Source organism: Mya arenaria, chromosome 11, assembly GCF_026914265.1.
Source record: "Mya arenaria isolate MELC-2E11 chromosome 11, ASM2691426v1".
Classification (NCBI taxonomy): domain Eukaryota; kingdom Metazoa; phylum Mollusca; class Bivalvia; order Myida; family Myidae; genus Mya; species Mya arenaria.
The window spans coordinates 813,556-831,658 of NC_069132.1; the positions used below are offsets into that span (position 1 = coordinate 813,556).

Below are 18,103 nucleotides of genomic sequence, written 5' to 3' on the forward strand. Positions count from 1 at the left end.
TGTCACTCAATTTACGACAGCTGAATGTGTACTTAAATATTGCCTTCAGGGAGCATACAATGGTTCTGCTAATTGTCTTGTTATTTAAATCCTAACATGTCCCTCATCATAGCTTAAAAATGATGCGCCAAGTGGTGTGTATTATTTTCTGACCTCTGTGTATAATGAATGTATCACTTGGGGATGATTTTTACTCCTGTCTAGGTCATATAAAAATGCTGACACATCATTATCAGTATGATGTCAAAATAATAAGCTGATTACTAGGCAATTTATACACACATATCTATCTCAGAATATTGCATGAGGAGAGTCTGATTACCTACTGGCTGTATATCATTCTGTCTACACTTTTCGCTATATAATATTCTGTCTACACTTTTCGGAAAGTGTGTTCATGAATCATTTAAGATTTTCTTTTCAGGAGTTTTGGATTCAACAATTGCTACATTGCCAGTAATACAATTCATAACTTTGATGGAGCCATTCACACATTTAAGTGTCATATTTTCAACATTGTGCTTGAATGTGCTCATAAAGTGACATGAGAATGATAAGGAAAATGAATTTTATACATATTTGTTGCATTACCTATTGCTATTTATTTTTTTCAGGTGCAGACAATGTTCACCTCAAGATCCTGGTACCCAGCATTGCGGCAGGGGCTATTATCGGCAAGGGGGGCGAGACGATTGCGCATGTACAAAAAGAAGCAGGCGCTCGAGTCAAAATGTCCAAGGCCAATGATTTCTACCCAGGTAATCCACAGAGGCCAGGTAACATATAGAGGATATTTGTTAAAATTTGGTGTAAGATCAGGATTTATATCACGGAATGATCTCAGGAGGCAATATTTTTCATGAGTGGTGAAACCACATTAAAAATGTAATTTTCTGTGATCAGAAGTGATATTAATTGGATCTTACACCAAAGTTCAACAAATGTTTTGTTTCTTTTATGCCAAAATTTGAGAAATAATGTCAATTTAATTGGCGCTAACTGTAAAATACGGTGAGAAACAATCTTTTTTTATAAAGCAACACAGAAACCAAAATTAATAATTACAGTGAAATATGGAATTGATATTTTTACTGTAGAGAAAATAATGGCAGTGAAAATAACATGAGATTTCACCATAAAGCATAAAAGAAACATTATTTTTACGTACGCAATTTTTCCGCTGATATGATAATTTTAAAACTCGAAGTGAATGTATTCAGATCTACATTTTAATGAAATGCAAATTTAATACATTACATTAATTGTAGTTAGGAATAAATTCACTGAGTCACAACTGCATATTACTTTTTAATCAGTACGGTAAAAAATGAAAATTATAATTTACTTTTATGAAATTTGTAGTGATTTCATTTTGATTGGAACATAACCAATTAAGAGTTCAAAATAATCTAGCAATATGCTGTTTCGAAAATTTTCATAATTATTTGACTGTAAGTAGGTAATTAAAGTGATTCATGCAGCCAATACTCCGTTGACATTGCTTGTGGGGAAACATTTAATTACCAGCTTTTCACACAGCTTCTATAAACTTGGATCATTTTATGTCTTGGAGGCATTTTAATTTGAAAGATTGCAGTTGCATTAAACTAAACAAACCTTTTAATTTAATTAGGATTTTTATTAGTTTTCCATATTTAGTTGTGACAGATAATGGCCCTATATGAAAGTTTTGCCAATAAATTTATGAGGTCAAACGTGCTTGATAATAAAAAGTGACCAGCTCCTGTTAATGACAAGGAAGACTGTGGTGACCTAGCTTCCTGTTCTCTCCTTGCTTATTATATCCTTGCCTGAACTTATGAAGTATTGTCATTCATTTTGTAAAAAGTAACCTTTTTGGCTGGAAATTAAAAAAAACTTGATCTATGTTATTTAGCTGTTCAGTATTAATTCCTGTGTAGTAATAACTGTTAGGGAAATAATAGCAGAAACAACAATCAAGCAACTCTTTTCCACTTATTTATCCTTGATGATGAAATCTCCATGGTTATTAAGTGTCACTTTTATTCATTCCCTTATTACAGAATATTGAACATGATGCAAGTTGATAAAACCTTTTAGGCTCATATGCGTTTTGAAGAATTGTCATAGCCTGAATGTCAGTATTTTTTTTGGAAGAATTGTTATTGCCTTTATGTAGATGGTTTTTGTCGAGCACACTTGCTGTGAACTGGACATAGCTGTCTTAATGGTGGTTCTGTAATGCTGCGTAAGTGACTGTGTAAGAATGTCCATCTGGACTGATCCTTGCCTAGGCTGTATCTTGACCATGAATTATAGGATTTTCAAAATCTTTCCATGAAGGTTTACCATGATGAGATGGTGTGTCATGCACAAGACCAAGGTCAGTACCACAAGGGTCAAAAATTGAATTGAGTACTCTAAATAAACTTTATATTGTCCGGCTGCCTCTTAGCAAAGTATTACAAGATATCCAAGAAACTTGACATGAACGCTTAGATATTGATATGGAACTTGGCAATCTGGTTAACAATGACATTGGCACATGTGTACCCAGCCACATAACTGAGGCTACAATTATTATCTTGACGTAACTGAGAAAAACAGATACTTGCAGGGCTACTACCTTCATCAAGTAAAGATCTATACCTTTCCCCTGTGACTGATTTTTATATAATCTGTTGATATAAATAGCATCATTTTAACTGCCTGTTAGAAAAGAAAACTTTTACATAAAGACCACAGTTGTTTGAATGCTATTAGAACTTCGGTACAGCAATTACTCAATATTAAATGGAATTGAGAATATTTATTTGAAGGAATCAAGAATACTTCAGACCATTGTAACTAGAGCTTGATAAGAATTTTTGTAGATATGTCAATGGGTGACAGCAAAAACTTCTTATCTACTTCTTTATTTAAAGTAACATACAACCTTTTTGCATTCATTCTTCAACATGTGTAGTGGTTTTCTGTCATCACCTTCTTTAGTGGATGTGTGCTGTCAGTGGTCGGGAAGTTTCAGGCCTGATGTATTGATTGGATGCCTATCACACACACTTCCACTCAAGATGCGGAATATATCATAAGACATCTCCTGTGTTTGCTGATTTCTCTTATCTTGATCTTTAATAATCATGAAAAGGATGTACTTTCTGATTAAACAGACAGTCTTTACTGAAATTTAAAAGAATGAAAAAAAATATTGACACAATGGATTTATATTGGAACGTTGCAAAAAAAAATCTAACTGCTTTGTCTTACAATCTTCCCATGACAGTAAATCACCATTTTTTTCTGGGATTATTTTCTGAAGAGAGATGGCACCTCGCCTGGAGGTTGCCTATTCTATTGTTGCTAACGTGACAGTTAACAGACTTGTCCTTGTTTGTCCTTGATATATGTCACACTGTGCACTATTATGAAGGAAAGCAAACCATGTAGGCTCATTGTCAGATCATCACTTTTATTACACGGAGGATAATTGTTTGTTTCAGTCTAAGATCGTTATTTATATCTCTAGATGAACACAAAAGCTATATTTCTTGGGTGGCATTGTCACAGTGAAACTGGTACTTTTGGTGTTACAAGGTGAAAAATATTGCAATCTTAGCCTTACACAGACCTAACAATTATAAGCTTGACTATTCAATAAATATGGGAGCTTTACTTCTCACAACTGAGTTGGCATCAAACAATGGTAAAGGTTTTGCAGGGAAGCACCTTTAAGTTAATATCTCAGGAAATAGTGTTGAATTGAAACCATAGACACATGTGCCCATCCATCAAACTATATATTTAAATAAGTTATATAACTTTACCTTGCATTTTATGCAAATTCTGGCCCTTTAATATTGAACTTAAAAATTCTGGATAAGAAATTCGGGTTATGGTTTTGCATTTAAGCACACATAAATTAATATATCAGCAACTACTTGATATATTCATTAAAATGTTATACAATAGTTCCCAACCATCCAACCTATTTACCAAGTTAGATAACTCTACTTTGCATCTAATACAAATGATGGACCTTGATTAGTCGACTTAGATTTCTGGTTTAGGTTCAGCAAGTTAGCGTGCACAAGTCAATATGTCAGCAACTACTTGATTGATTGCATTGAAAATTTATACAAGGGCTCCCAACCGTCCAACCTATTTAGCTTATCAAGTCAGATAATTATCGTGCTTGTAATGCAAATTATGGCCAATTATTATTCCACTTAAAAAAAATTCTGGTTAGTGTTTTGTATGTGCATATGTAAAAATCTCAGCAACTACTTGATGTATTGCATTAAAACTTTACACAGTGGCTCCCAAGCATTCAACCTACTTAACTAATCTAGTCAGATAATTATCTTGCTTGTTATGTAAGTTACGGTATGGCCTTTTATAATTCAACTTAGAAATTCTGGTCAAAATGGGGAAAATGTTCGAGCGCTCTTTCTTTGTGACAGCTCGTGTTTTTAATATTTTATGCCTTCAACAGTTAATTGTACATGACATTGTAATTTCATTGTTTCAAACAGTGAAATATCATTCTTATTTCACTGATAAGTATCTATAGATCACCGGAAAGCATATATGAAATGCTAGCTTAACAAATGTAGAGTTGTTGGGACTTCCAGTTTTTACTTCTAACAAGGGCTTCTGGCAATGTCAAGGACAATTATTTAAGGCAACTGAACACTTTTTCACCACACCCAACTTTCCCGTCCATTGTATCATTGATAGAAACTACATGAAACAAATTGATCTAACAGCAAATATATTTTGGTAATAAAAATGATGCAGTATTGTGGGATTATAATTTATATTATAAATGTAGAAAGCCTTTAATATAATCTCCCTCTAAGGTAGTCGGTTATAAAATGTATTGTATTGTCTCTTCCAGGAACAACAGAACGTGTTTGCCTTATCATGGGGGCCGCTGATTCCGTCAGAAAGGTCCACAACTTTATCATGGAAAAAATTCGAGAAAAGCCTGACCCCAATCCAAAACCAGAGGTGTCAAAAAATAATTTCGAGAGGCACAGACAGGTAACTGTGGTCAATGTAAGTCATCGTTTTCATCCTTTCATCTCCATTGTCAAGCACTAAGTTTCTGCTTACAGTAATTGGTGCCCACAAGGCAACAATCAGTTTCCGTGTACTCTTCTCTGATTTGTGTGCGTCATAAGGACCGGTTTGAAGTTAATTTTAGAGCTGAAATTTAATTTAAACTATCCATATCTTGAATTTCCTTGAAAAGTTTTTTTGTTTCAAACAAGTTTCCATAGAAACATGTTTTTTTTACTTCCCAAATACCAGTATTTCCTTTTAGACCTTTGGCGTGATGTGAAACTTAAATAGCAACAATTAAAACCATTTTAATATCATTTCATTTCATTCATGATCATTTCATCCCAATTTATATTAGGGTGTTGAAGCTTACATCAGAGAAAACTAGTAACTGCAAGAGAGTCACATGTATCTATAGATTGTTAGATGATGTCATACAAAAAAAACATTTTGGCAGTGATGCATTTACCTTGGGGAAAATAAAGTATTTGTAGTCCATCATACAATTTACTGTGGAATAAGTGTTGCTAGTTTTGCTTGATGTTTTATCACTGAAACGCAGAAGCTTAGTGTTGGAAAGTAGAATAGAGAATATTTTAAGAGATTGTTGAAATGTCACTTGAACTAAACTAAAAGGTCATTTTGTCTGAGAGACAGGAGATTTACATAATGTTGTGGGGATTCCAGTATTTCACTGTGAATCACTAGAACACTGTCTACCATGTCATATGATTAAACCATTATTGACAATCCTCCAACAACAGCTTGGATTTCCTTCAGTTTTCTTTATTCTACAAGGAATACATTTACATACTTAGCATTTGTTTCATTGCCTGTATTGTAATTGTTGCACATACACAATCATATTACTTGTAATCAGTATCAGCCTTTCACTCATCATGTAGATGGAAACTGGGGAGAAGAAGTCTCCAAAAAATGTCAAACTTCTCCCTTATTTGACTGAAAGTTCACCTTGACTTTAGCTAAACTATAACATTACAATGAAATAAAAAAATCAGAGGTGAACAAAACAGACTTGTGAGGGATGAGTATTGAAAACAGGATATTCAAGGGCAACATATACATCAAGTGTGTCTGGCATATTACAGGCATTCCACCAAGGTTCATCCAACTCTGCCTCACATATGGTTCATAACATGAGATAAATGCAAACCTTTCATACAAATTAGCTACTGATCATGCTTTTTTGAAGGTAATTGAGAGATAAGGTGCACACGGCACTTTATTAACACATATGCTTTTATAATAATATAATAGTAAATGCAGTACGCTTACTTGTATTTTGTACATCATGTAGCCAGCCTAGCATGGCAGACATGGGGATCATTTTGCGCAGTGGCATCCGCAGCGTCTCTCTTTTATGTCTGCTTTATAACTTTTGAATTTGTTATCTTGACCAAACTTGGTCACAACGTTTAACAGCATAATATCTGACCTGAGTTCATCCCAATTTTAACCCCTGAGTTCAGGCCCTTAAATTGCTAAAATTTGACCAAATTCACTTTGTCTGCATTCTAGCTTGAACACGTCTCTATCAAACTTGGCTACAATGTTTATTGGTATTATATCCCAACTTAGTTTGATCATCAGTCAGATCGGATTATAAACTCTTCTGAACTGTGTTCAATAATCAGCCAGTGAGCATTATCATCTCCGGAGTTTTGGCTCTTGATAATATTGGTTGATCAAGCAGGGTTTTTTTCCATGCTTTTCTCGAAATATGCGAGGACTAGATGCAATTTGAACAATGTTTTTGCCTATGTTATAAAAAGATTTTCACTCTATATGAAAATATTTAATTTCTATGGTGCATAAAACATTATTACTAAATATGGTTTGTGAATGATGGATACTCCCAGCAGGCAACATATCCGCTTCGCACATTTGTAGTTAACCTTAGTGGAAAAACAGGCTTTATTTCTTTATGTTTTTATTGTTCTCATAATAAGCAATATTGACCAAGTGCAAATCATGTTCACCCCATCCACCCACATTCATCATTATCACCCTCATATTCACCATTCAAACATCATTGGGCACATTATACACTTGTGTAAAACAAAATATTGGGACATTATGGCCTTTCCTTTCATCATGATTTAAGTAGACAATATTTCTAAATAATGCTTGAACTTTCATAAGCTATATATATATATATATATAAAACACTATTATCAGAAGTAATTAAATTCATTAACAATCTATGTACTAATGTAGGCATTAATACTGTGACAATCACTGTTGAAGCTGTAATTCTAACAAAGGCGTGTCTTTCAGGTGAAGATTCTTGTGCCGAACAGCACCGCAGGGATGATCATTGGCAAGGGGGGTAACTTCATCAAACAGATCAAGGAAGAAAGCGGTGCCTACGTTCAAATCTCACAGAAGTCAAAAGAAACAAACCTTCCCGAAAGATGTATCACAGTTGCAGGTGTGTGCCATAGTAGCTTTATAACCTTCTTTATTCAAAAAGTTGAGGTATCTCTATAGTGTTGTTGCAGTAGACGTGCTTTATTTTTAACCTTTGCCATAACTTGGCCACTGAGAAGACCGTTCAAGATGTTCACATCAAAGTTAGTTTACATGTTGCGAGTGATTAAAAGCTCTTGTGTTTACATGCCCATAACACATGGCTGTAATGGTGGTCTCTGGTGAAGTTATGACCCTATATGACTTGAAAAATAAAACAACAGATCCTTGGCATCTGCTTGCTCTGCTCTTGTTGGAAGTATATGTCCTCTACATTCAAACCGTAAATGAGGTTGAGGTGGAAGAGTGGCTTTGTTGTCTGTCTCTTAACCAAGAGGCTTGATCCCCTAATAGATACTTTCTCATGGCCTTTCATAATAGACATCTCCCAGGCAACAGAATCAGGAGGGATTCTTAAAGCTGTCTTTTGTCACAAACAGCTGAAATGAATTAGTATAAATTTGGACATTGCATTAGTCTGGTGGCAAATGTTTCTCCCTCTTATTGTTTCCTTCACAGGAGACACTGGCATGATTTATATCACCTTTAAGCTGTCTTCATAATGGAGTAGAAGTATAAAGTATTAAACTTAGTCAACATTTCAACAACATGATCATGGGAGTCTCCTGCACTGGCCGTGAAACATAATTAAGATGTGTAGACAGCTTTTTGGCCAAGATTAGTATATACATGTGTTCATAATAGATTATTGTAAGATAACAACAAGAAACATCCGCATATGTGGTTTATGTCACATTCTGCCATGGTTTAAATGGTTGCTGTTGATTCGCCAGTAGTGATGCGTAACAAAGAAAAAGGTGTACATTTAAAGGGGCATTTTATATTTATGCATTAATATGTTAAACTCATTTGACTTTAAAGATCAAAACATAAAGCTGACCATTTGTGTACAAAAATATTTGCAATATTTTAGCTGGGGAATTTGTTGCCACGTTGCTGTCAATTGAAAAAAGCATTTTCAAAGGCTAATATTTTTTTCATCTGTACACAAAATAATAAAAAAATTTTTTATTTGATTATTGAAATCAAATAAATTAAACAAAATAATGCATTAGTATTGAAATTTTTGAATTGGCATCAACCCATAATGTAGCCCTGTTATGCTAATTCTATAGTGTTCATTTGTTTTGTTAACTTTTAATTTACAATTTATAGTCATTTTAAAAGTGTTTCTTTTCTGTATATTTCAGGTGACATGGAAAACAACAAAAAAGCTGTAGACTTGATATTACAAAAGATCGTAGAGGACCCACAGAGCGGTAGTTGTCCCAATATAAGCTATGCAGACTACACAGGGCCAGTGGCTAGTGCAAATCCCACCGGCTCCCCATTCGCCAACACAAACTTCATGCAGAACCAACAACAGGAAATGTCGGGCGTGGGAAATAACAGTTTTGCTGGTGGTGCTACTTTTGGATTTGGATTTAATCCAAACGCTCTAGGAGGCGCAAATATGGGCGGTGGTTTAGCTAATTTCAATATAGGAAACTTGTTAGCTGGCGGTGGAATGACTCCTGGAGCTTTAGACAGTTTGAGAATGACTCTGAGAAATAGCGGATATTCGGACCAGGCTACGGAGGAAATTAGTTCAGCAATGAGCACTTTAGCAAATTATGGAATATTAGGAATTATGGGTACGCAGCAGAATGTACAGCAGGCTCAGATGAGCATGCAGGGTCCTCAGCCTCAGGGCATGATCACGACCGCAGCAGGCACACCCTCCCAAAACCCCCAACAGGGCTACATGATGAGTACTCCAACGTCGTCAGGTAGCCTGTTTGGACCTGTGGGAAGTGGGTCATCAGGACTGGGAAGTTCGGGCTCCACTGCCGCCAACTCTAGTCTGTTTGGCAGTAACTCCCCGAACGTGCAACAGGAGAGATATGGGGGAAGTCCCATGTTAAACGAGTCCTACACGGCCACACCAGCCTACCCTGGTTCCCAGGGCTTCACTCCTGGAGGGGAGAGGCCACCTAGCATTAACATCAACCAAAACTCGTTTGGTTTAGGGACTGGCATGTATAGTCCAACTGAGGACAAATCGGCTACAGCCAAACAAGATTTAGAAGTTCCGGAGAGTATAGTTGGTGCGATTTTAGGTCCAGGAGGGAAAGGAATAGTGGAATTACAGCAGTATACTCAAACCAATATACAGATCTCGAAGAAGGGTGTCTACATGCCAGGCACTCGGAATCGAATCGTTACAATTACAGGAACGCCGAACAACATCACAAAAGCACAGTACCTGATTCAGCAACGCATACAGCAAGAGGAAGTCAAGAGGGCTCGCCAGGCGCAAACCTCCGCCCGTTAACACTGGCTAAATATTAGGCTTTATTTACAACTGTTTTAAAAAAACCAACCATTTTAACAAACATTGAACTTTCTCATCGTGTTTTACTCTTGTTTCTGTTACTGTGGCGTAGTGTAGTGCACATTTTGACGATAGATTCGTCACAGACATTTTATTGACGTGTTAAGTATACTATTGTTACAGAAATTGTTTGCCATCATCATGAGATATATCGTGAAGCTAGAATATTTATCAACTGCATGCCCTTTTGATTTGTGTCTTGATTCACACGCATGCTTCAGTCTGAATAGCGGACTTTTATCTATCAATGTATCACTATTTAAGTGGAGTTGCGGTTATTGTGTATTTGTATATACATAGGAATATAGGTACAGATCTCCTTTTGGCATATGTAGAACACGTGTACTTAAACCATTACAGAGCATTGCTATCATCACACAGGAGTGGTCCATTATCATGGAATGTTCCATTTTAATTCAATAGGTATGGAGGCTGTTGTTATTTTTTTGTAAATATGTAAAAACCTGTGAAACATGGGTTACAGTTACCAGTGGTCTTCCGCTAGTAACTGGTTTTATTATTACTTTTATTATAGTCTAGCATTTTATCTTGCATATTAAGTAAGCACTTTTTTGTTGAAGATAAATGTTTTATTTATTACTGTTGTGGATATAAGTTGGTTTTTTTCTCCACTTTAAAAAAAAGATGATTTTTTCCGCAGAGATGAAATTGTGTATGCATTATATAGTTAGAGGTGTTATGTTCTTTGTAGAAAATCATTCTAAGTATAGATATTGTATTATATAATATATATTATATATCTTTGAATTGGGAAATTATGATAATTTGTTAATGTATAATGTTTAGTCAAATTGTTAATTCTTATTTAAATTCTTTGTTACTAAGCTAATGTTACTGTATTTAATCACAATACTGTGTGTGAGTGTAGTTTATATTACATTTATTTAATATTGCCTCGGGATGGCGTACAAAGTACTTGTTTTGTCTAATTAGTGATTTGATTGTTGAATAATATACTTGCTTATGTTATAGACATATTCTAAACATAGTATACACAATTGCTGATAACGATTATTTTATAAGATCAATAGCAATCATATAATGATTATTAAAACATGCTATAAAATATTTCCAATTAAAGTATTCACCATAAATCATTATCAATCATACATTTAAGTGGACAAATTGTCATAATCAACTTCATAAACTTCTGAAAATGAGCTACTAAGATTCTTAAGTATTAATTTCATGTAACTTAATGCAATTAACGACTCTATACAGTTAACAATAACAGTACACGCACATGTCTTAGACCATGGCATTGTTGAAAATGTTCATGTGGGCTGACTGTAAGAATTGTTCTTTGTTTACCGTTTGTGGAACTTCATTACACGGGTAGCTGATGTTCACTATATATTGCAGTCAGTTCCAAGTCTCTGTTGAAATATTCTTGCTCTATTCTCCTGTGTTATCTTTGTTAGTTTGAGCCAGCCTGAGTTTGACATTCAGGTCAATACACATATATCTTTCTACGAACTTAGTCTTTTGTTTCCTTTTTAATTGTGCGTGTTTATGATTTAGAGCATGCTTATTATAGAATTGAGTCGTGATGAGACTTTTTAAACAGTGATAGTTTACGATTGAAGTTCTGGGAAGTCTTTAGCCTTTTTTGTTTTCCACTTTGTTGTATTAGATCATTTTACAATTGCCATGGCAGTTTAGTTTAGCGGACATTAAACTTGTAAAGTTTTGTCAAGTAATCTTATATGAGATGAACAGTGTTTACACATGTCAATCAATAAGGAACTAAGTGTTCCTTTTCTGTTTAAATTTATAGTTAAATTACTGTAGCCACAAAGACAATTTTACACTCCGTGACTTACAATACTGGATGGGTTTTTTTTTTTAAAACAGATATTTTCTAAAAAATCATAGATACAATATATCAATACACTAGCTACGTCAACAGTGACATCAAATATATTGCATTCAAGCATAACTTCTTTAGATTGGCGTAATTTACATGATTATTGTTTGTTTTTGTAATCCGAAGCTTTGTCTGCTATACAAGACTGCTATGGCTAGGTGTTATATCTAAAAACTATTAAAATTCATTTTTTCAGCCCTCGTGTTTAATAGTTGATCATTTATTTTTCATTGCTATTGTTGTTCATTACTCAGTTTTATGCCAGTGAAAGGGAAGCAACTTGCGCCACTTCGCCAGCACCAGCCATTTCCTACTGTCATAACTAATTGCAGAAGTGTTTAAAAAAAGTATTAAACAGTATTTCCTCAGTTAAACACTGAATTGTTTTGTTTTACATGGGCATTATTATTTATCACAAAAGTTTTGTTGTTTTTTTAAAATCATCTATATAGTCTAAGACAAGATGATAAATTTGAGATTGAATAGGTGTTATTGTTATTACAAAAGTTGTTGAGCAAAAAAATTGAAGCCAAACTTGCATGCTCAGAATTTCAATGTAGAAATAAGAAAGAAATTTTATCTAAATACATTGTGGACTATGTTTACATTGCAATTGTAGTCGCACAGTTGGCACTTGCTCTAATTTATTACAAACTTAATAAAGTTCCTGTTACATATACACAAAAGGCAGGTATGGCAGAGGACATGGCTGTGTTTGGCGGGGTGGGTGGTTGTCTGCAGTCAACACATGAGTCCTTCATCACCAGCTACACGGTCTTTCAGTCTCATAAGTCAGCCTACATGGGCTCGGCCTGAAGCCTCGGGGCTTCGGGCTTCACCTGAGTAAATGCGAGACATGCTAGGGGTGGGGTACCATACACTCATTACTAGATTTGCCTTATCAAGGACATTGTTTCAGTTACAGATATTTATTCTGCTGTCGTCACAATAGAAAATGCCACATTGACATTTGAAATTTGCCCCCACAAGTTATTCATGTATTTTATATGCTGTGATATATTGAGTATAATCACCATAAGCTTGCATACAGTGTTAAAATGAACTTCACCTTGTACATAATGTTTTGCATCAATGTGGCAGTTTTTACTGTACTTTCAAGTTTTATCAATTTTAACTGGTTTATACTCCTTGTTTTATGAGATCATGAGAACATTACTGTAAATATCGCCACGTGGTTCATTCTTGAAGTGATAGCCATTTTTCTAGTATTTTGGTGCAACTTTTAGGGTATATGATCACTTAGTGGTTGTGCCATAGGTTTTAGGTAGAAATTTAAAATTGTCTTTTTATTTAAACATTTTTTTTTTAAATCATTCCAGATACATTGAAAAATCATCATAAATTTTATAACATTTTAATTTTCACAAAATACTTACTATGGTTCTCTATGCAAACAGACAAAAGTAAGCCTTAGGTAGGATAATATTTGTAATTTCGTGATTTTATTAATAGCATAATTATTGTAATCCATTTAAGAATCCTATATTTCAGTTCAAACAAAATGAAGGAATGTTTCTTATAATAAGGTCACTGGTTAAGGATAAATAACACAAACAATGCTAGTGAAAATAAGTTGTCAATGAAGAAAAACGAAGCAGAATAGTTTTAATGACATTTTGAAGCTGGATTTACCCCACCCCATGTCTTGGTACACAGGACAATAACTATGTGTGATTGGTGGTATAAAAGGGTACATAACTGCGTCATTACTAGTACAGGGATTATTTTGTTATTTTGTTATAAAGCATTGTGATTACTTTAATCGGCCAGGCAATGTTTCATGTTTAATACAGATTTAGCTAATATATTATAATATTTAAGTGTATAATAGTTACTCAACCTTATTTGTTAATACTTTTGTCAAATTGTTTTGAGACCTCAGGCAGGAAAGTTACTATATGTACATTTAGATAATGTTATTTTCCTGTCTGTAAACTTCATAAACATGTATCGAGACATATGTAATCATACATACATACAGTATTGAACATTTTCAACATCCAACATTTATATACTGAGAATGTGATAGTTTTCAGTAAAATACAATTCAAATCAAATGTTGCTTAAACTTTTGGGACATTTTTCAACTTATCTTTATGACTATGTAGACAAGAATGCTATTTGTGTAAACATATTTTAACTACGATCCAGTTTGATTAATTTCTTGCATTATTCATGAATAATGGCAGCTTGGTTTAAAATGTCATACCTCGATTTCTATCCTTGCCAGTTATGGCTGCGAATGGACGAATCACACCATCGTTAACAAAACTCGGAAATGTTCGTTGTCATGTGTCAAATATTCGCTACTCGTCTCTTGATTCTCTCATAGATTCACTACTATGTCGAGTCATTTATCGAGATTCGTTTTTTAAGACAATGCATGGTTTGTTATTGAAATAGTATCAAAATAGTCTTCATATATTCATGTAGAAGTGTTTAATCCAGTCTGTGTTTCTCATACATAGTACCCTATCGTATAATACAACCAACTTTCTTATGCTTAACTTTTTTAATCAGACTTGTTTACAGTATTGTTTATGTGTTTGCTATGATTTGTGAGAAAGTCCTGCATAAGAATATTGGTGCAACATCCCTATATCAGTAATGATGACCATTTATGTACATTTATACCTCAGATCTGTTTATCAGGCAAACCCATACCCACAAATAACGCTATTGGATTTTTTCAAGACAGAGAAAAGGAGCAAAAGTTATATAATATCACCGGGATATCCAATAAATTCCATATAAAGGTTTCAAGTAAACTAGCAATATGACTACATCATTGGCTTGAAATTTGTAAAATCCAGGCAACCATAAATGGAAACTGGATGATGTGTATAATATTTTAAATGACTGTTGTGTGGGTATGAGTTGGCCTGATGTCACACATATTCTCACGTTTTAGTGTGATAGAGAGAGAGAGGCTGGTTTTGGTGGACTTGTGTATGTGGTATTTGCATTTATATCTCCATGACATCATGTTGTTACTATATATATAGATCTGAGGATCATACTTCACGTGTTTCGTTAATGCCACTCAAACAGTGTGTTGTTTAAGTAACAATTTGTGCATTGTTTTGTTTCCTTTTGGCTTTTCATTGCAGGATGTATTTTTAGTACCAGTATTTTAAAGGGTCAAGTGTAACACTTTGAACAAAAATCAGCGCACTTTTATCCTTTAAAGTTGGCAGTTGAGCATAGTGTATGTTTATATCGGGGTCAGAAGACAATACCAATGGTACAATTATTGCAAAGTAGACAGTTACTTAAAAGAGACACGTTTCGACTGTTTGAACTGGTCACTATTGCTGGGTACCAGACAGCTGCGCGTTAAGGGCCGAGAACCAGTCATGTTAGCCTTCCCCTGCATGACTGGCTAAAGAGGCGCTTGACTGTGACAGTGCACTTAAAATTTGGGGCTTATATCATTAACTACCCTGCTTATTATTTAACAAATGTGATAGAAAGAGGCGATCATTTATTCATTTGTTGTTTTCCCCACCACAAACTATCGTGTCATTGATTTTTTTTTTAAGTTAATCCTGTTATGACTGGCAGACAGAGCTTGCACCCAACATCAGCAGATGTATGTGCTTGAAATCACATATTTAAAATGTTGAATCAATATGATAAGAATTTCTTTTGTATACTGCAAATGCACATTTTTCAACCATGTTCAGAGAAATATTTAGTCTGAAGACAGGGAGTAGACATAACACTGTTAAGCAGAGGCTAAATACGTGATAGTGAGTGGTGGGACATCATCTGTTAATACCGTTGGTTTGTGCCAAATAACATTCCTCATCAAATACACAGGTAGTTTTTACTTAGAGAATCATTGGAGGTTCACATTTGTTATTATCTATTTATTTATTTATTTATAAGACTGTGATACTTCTCCAATTTTTGCATAGAAAACAAAATCATTCGTAACAAATCACATGTGACCTTGGATCTGACTTTCAGGGTTCAAGGTCACCATTAATGTAGGTAGTTTTTCCTCACATTTTTTTTCTCATTGACTGTCCTTTCCTTTTAAAGAGAACCATTTTTGCACAAAACAAGTTACAAGGTCTTTCAGTAATGTGCTATGTTTGTTAAGTAATGGACATCACATTTGTTAATACATCTCTGTAAAATGGCTAGCCATTCCGTCATGTCAGACCTCCTCTCTCCTAACAGACAACTCTAGATCCATGTGCCGTATTCTGTGCTTGTCATGTAAACATATATTATATATATTTATTACATACCATTATCAATATTTATCCAAGTCATTCTCTGTTTTAACGACTTGTAAAGTCTGCTAAGTGCTCTAAAATGGAACATGAGAGGCAGGTGACTGACAAAATTTTCGAAAACTGTTGAACATGGTATGGCTAGCCATTACAATTTCCACTCATAAGTGGAAGAAAATCTGTAATCATCACATTAAATCATTCATTTCGATCTGTATTTTCTGTTGCCATAGCAACTGAATTTACTGTTGTTGTCATGGAAACCTGGTTGTGCAGATATTACTGCAAATACCTGACTGCTCATGGACAGGAGATGAAAGGGAATAAAAACTTGGGCTGAATAAAGCATGGTCTTGGTTGTCATTTATTACCACTTGTTATTTGTTGTATTTACTTCACTTTTAGTATTAACTTGTAAGCTGACCTGAATAAAACGTCTATAAGATAAACTGGCCTCAGTAGTCAATTAATTGTCAACCAATGGCAAAAATTACCACTAACTGGTCAGATATATCCAAATAAAATGGTTCAATATTATTGCTAAAGTTACAAAAAGATGCACACTAATTGAAACCTAAATTATAAAAAGACAGCTACTGGAGTGCTTACTAGCTGTATTTATTTTGAAAAAAAATCGGCATTATACTGTGGATTGGCCATAACAAGAGGGCAGGCAGCATTTCAGTGAAGTTAACATTTTGCTTTAGGTTTTCTGCGTTACAAATACTACAACTTATTGTAGTTTTTTTCTGAGTCACAAATACAACAGTTTTAACTGATCTTCATTAAACTTGGTTGGAATATTTATTTGCATGGTATTTTAGACCAGTTACAATATTGGTCATCTCTGGTATAAAAAATCAGTCACTAGGTCAAACATCGAGAAAATTTATGCTAAAATTTCATATTCTTTTCGCAAATTCATTAGTGTTAACCCGATCTTCCAGAAATATTTCACAGCACGCTATAAAGAACCAGTGTAAATATGGGTCATCTCTGGTCAAAAACTAGGTCACCAGGTAAAATCAAGAAAAAAATGGCGCACGTAAATTAGGCAGTGTTGAACCAACCTTCATGAAACTTGGTCATCATAGTTTAAACATATTTATTTTACAACGATTGCTTTATATTTAAGACCAGTGTGAACATGGTCATCTTTAGTCAAAAGCTAGGTCACTATTAGTATTATACAGAAATTACAGTTATGTCTTCCCCTATGAAAAGGGGAGACATATTTTTTTAGCTCTGTCCGTCCGTCAGTCGATCACATGTCACACTTCGTGTCCACTCAATAAAGAACGCTTGGGCCAAGGAACTTTATACTTGGTATGCAGGTTGGTCATGACCAGTAGATGACGCCTATCGATTTTGAGATCAGTAGGTTAAAGGTCGAGGTCCGAGTGACCTTGAGGTAAAAAAATGGTTTCCTCCTAATAATTGAAAATCCTTTGGGTCCAGGAACTTCATACTTTGTATACTAGTTGGTCATGACCAGTACATGACTCCTTTTGATTTTGTGATCAGTGGGTCCAGGTCGCTGTGACCTTTGGATGAAAAACAATATTTTGGCAGTGATCTAAAGCTGAAAAACTTGCACCCATGACCTTAATAATTAGTATGCAAGTGGGTCATTACTAGTTTATGATCTTGACTTTTTGATTTTGGGATCAGTAGGTCAAATGGTCAAGGTGACCTTGAGGTGAAAACAGTTTCCAATAACAACTTAAAAGGCCTAGTTTAAGCCTTCTATAAGTGATCCCCCCCCAAAAAAAACGTATTTGTACACAACCTCTGTTAATTTATCTTAATCTTACTGCCTAATTGTCTGATCAGATCTCTAATCTAATTATCCTGCTGTGCAGTTTTGGATGTTTTGTTATAAAAATGCACCCTTAATGGCCCTGAGCCAATACACAAATACACAGGAAATTGGCCCCTACTGTGACACCAGTGCAATTTGCAGGAGATGCACAGCAGGGGATTATCATGCCAAACATTCCTTAAACTAGACCTTTAAGATCA

At 34.6% G+C, this 18,103-nt stretch overlaps 1 protein-coding gene across 7 annotated transcripts in view; it reads left to right on the forward strand.

Moving 5' to 3' along the window:
- LOC128207673 (RNA-binding protein Nova-1-like) overlaps positions 1-16,427 on the forward strand; it is a 33,557-nt gene extending 17,130 nt beyond the window's left edge. For 4 of the 7 annotated variants that reach the window (XM_052910732.1, XM_052910726.1, XM_052910730.1 and 1 more), the window contains exons 3-6: positions 615-776; positions 4,877-5,037; positions 7,342-7,495; positions 8,745-16,427. In XM_052910732.1, the coding sequence (XP_052766692.1) occupies positions 615-776; positions 4,877-5,037; positions 7,342-7,495; positions 8,745-9,868 (1,601 nt within the window). In that variant the 3' untranslated portion in view covers positions 9,869-16,427. The remainder of the gene's footprint in view (positions 1-614; positions 777-4,876; positions 5,038-7,341; positions 7,496-8,744) is intronic. The other 3 variants (XM_052910727.1, XM_052910728.1, XM_052910731.1) reach the window with 3 other exon arrangements.
- Positions 16,428-18,103: the final 1,676 nt, after the last annotated feature.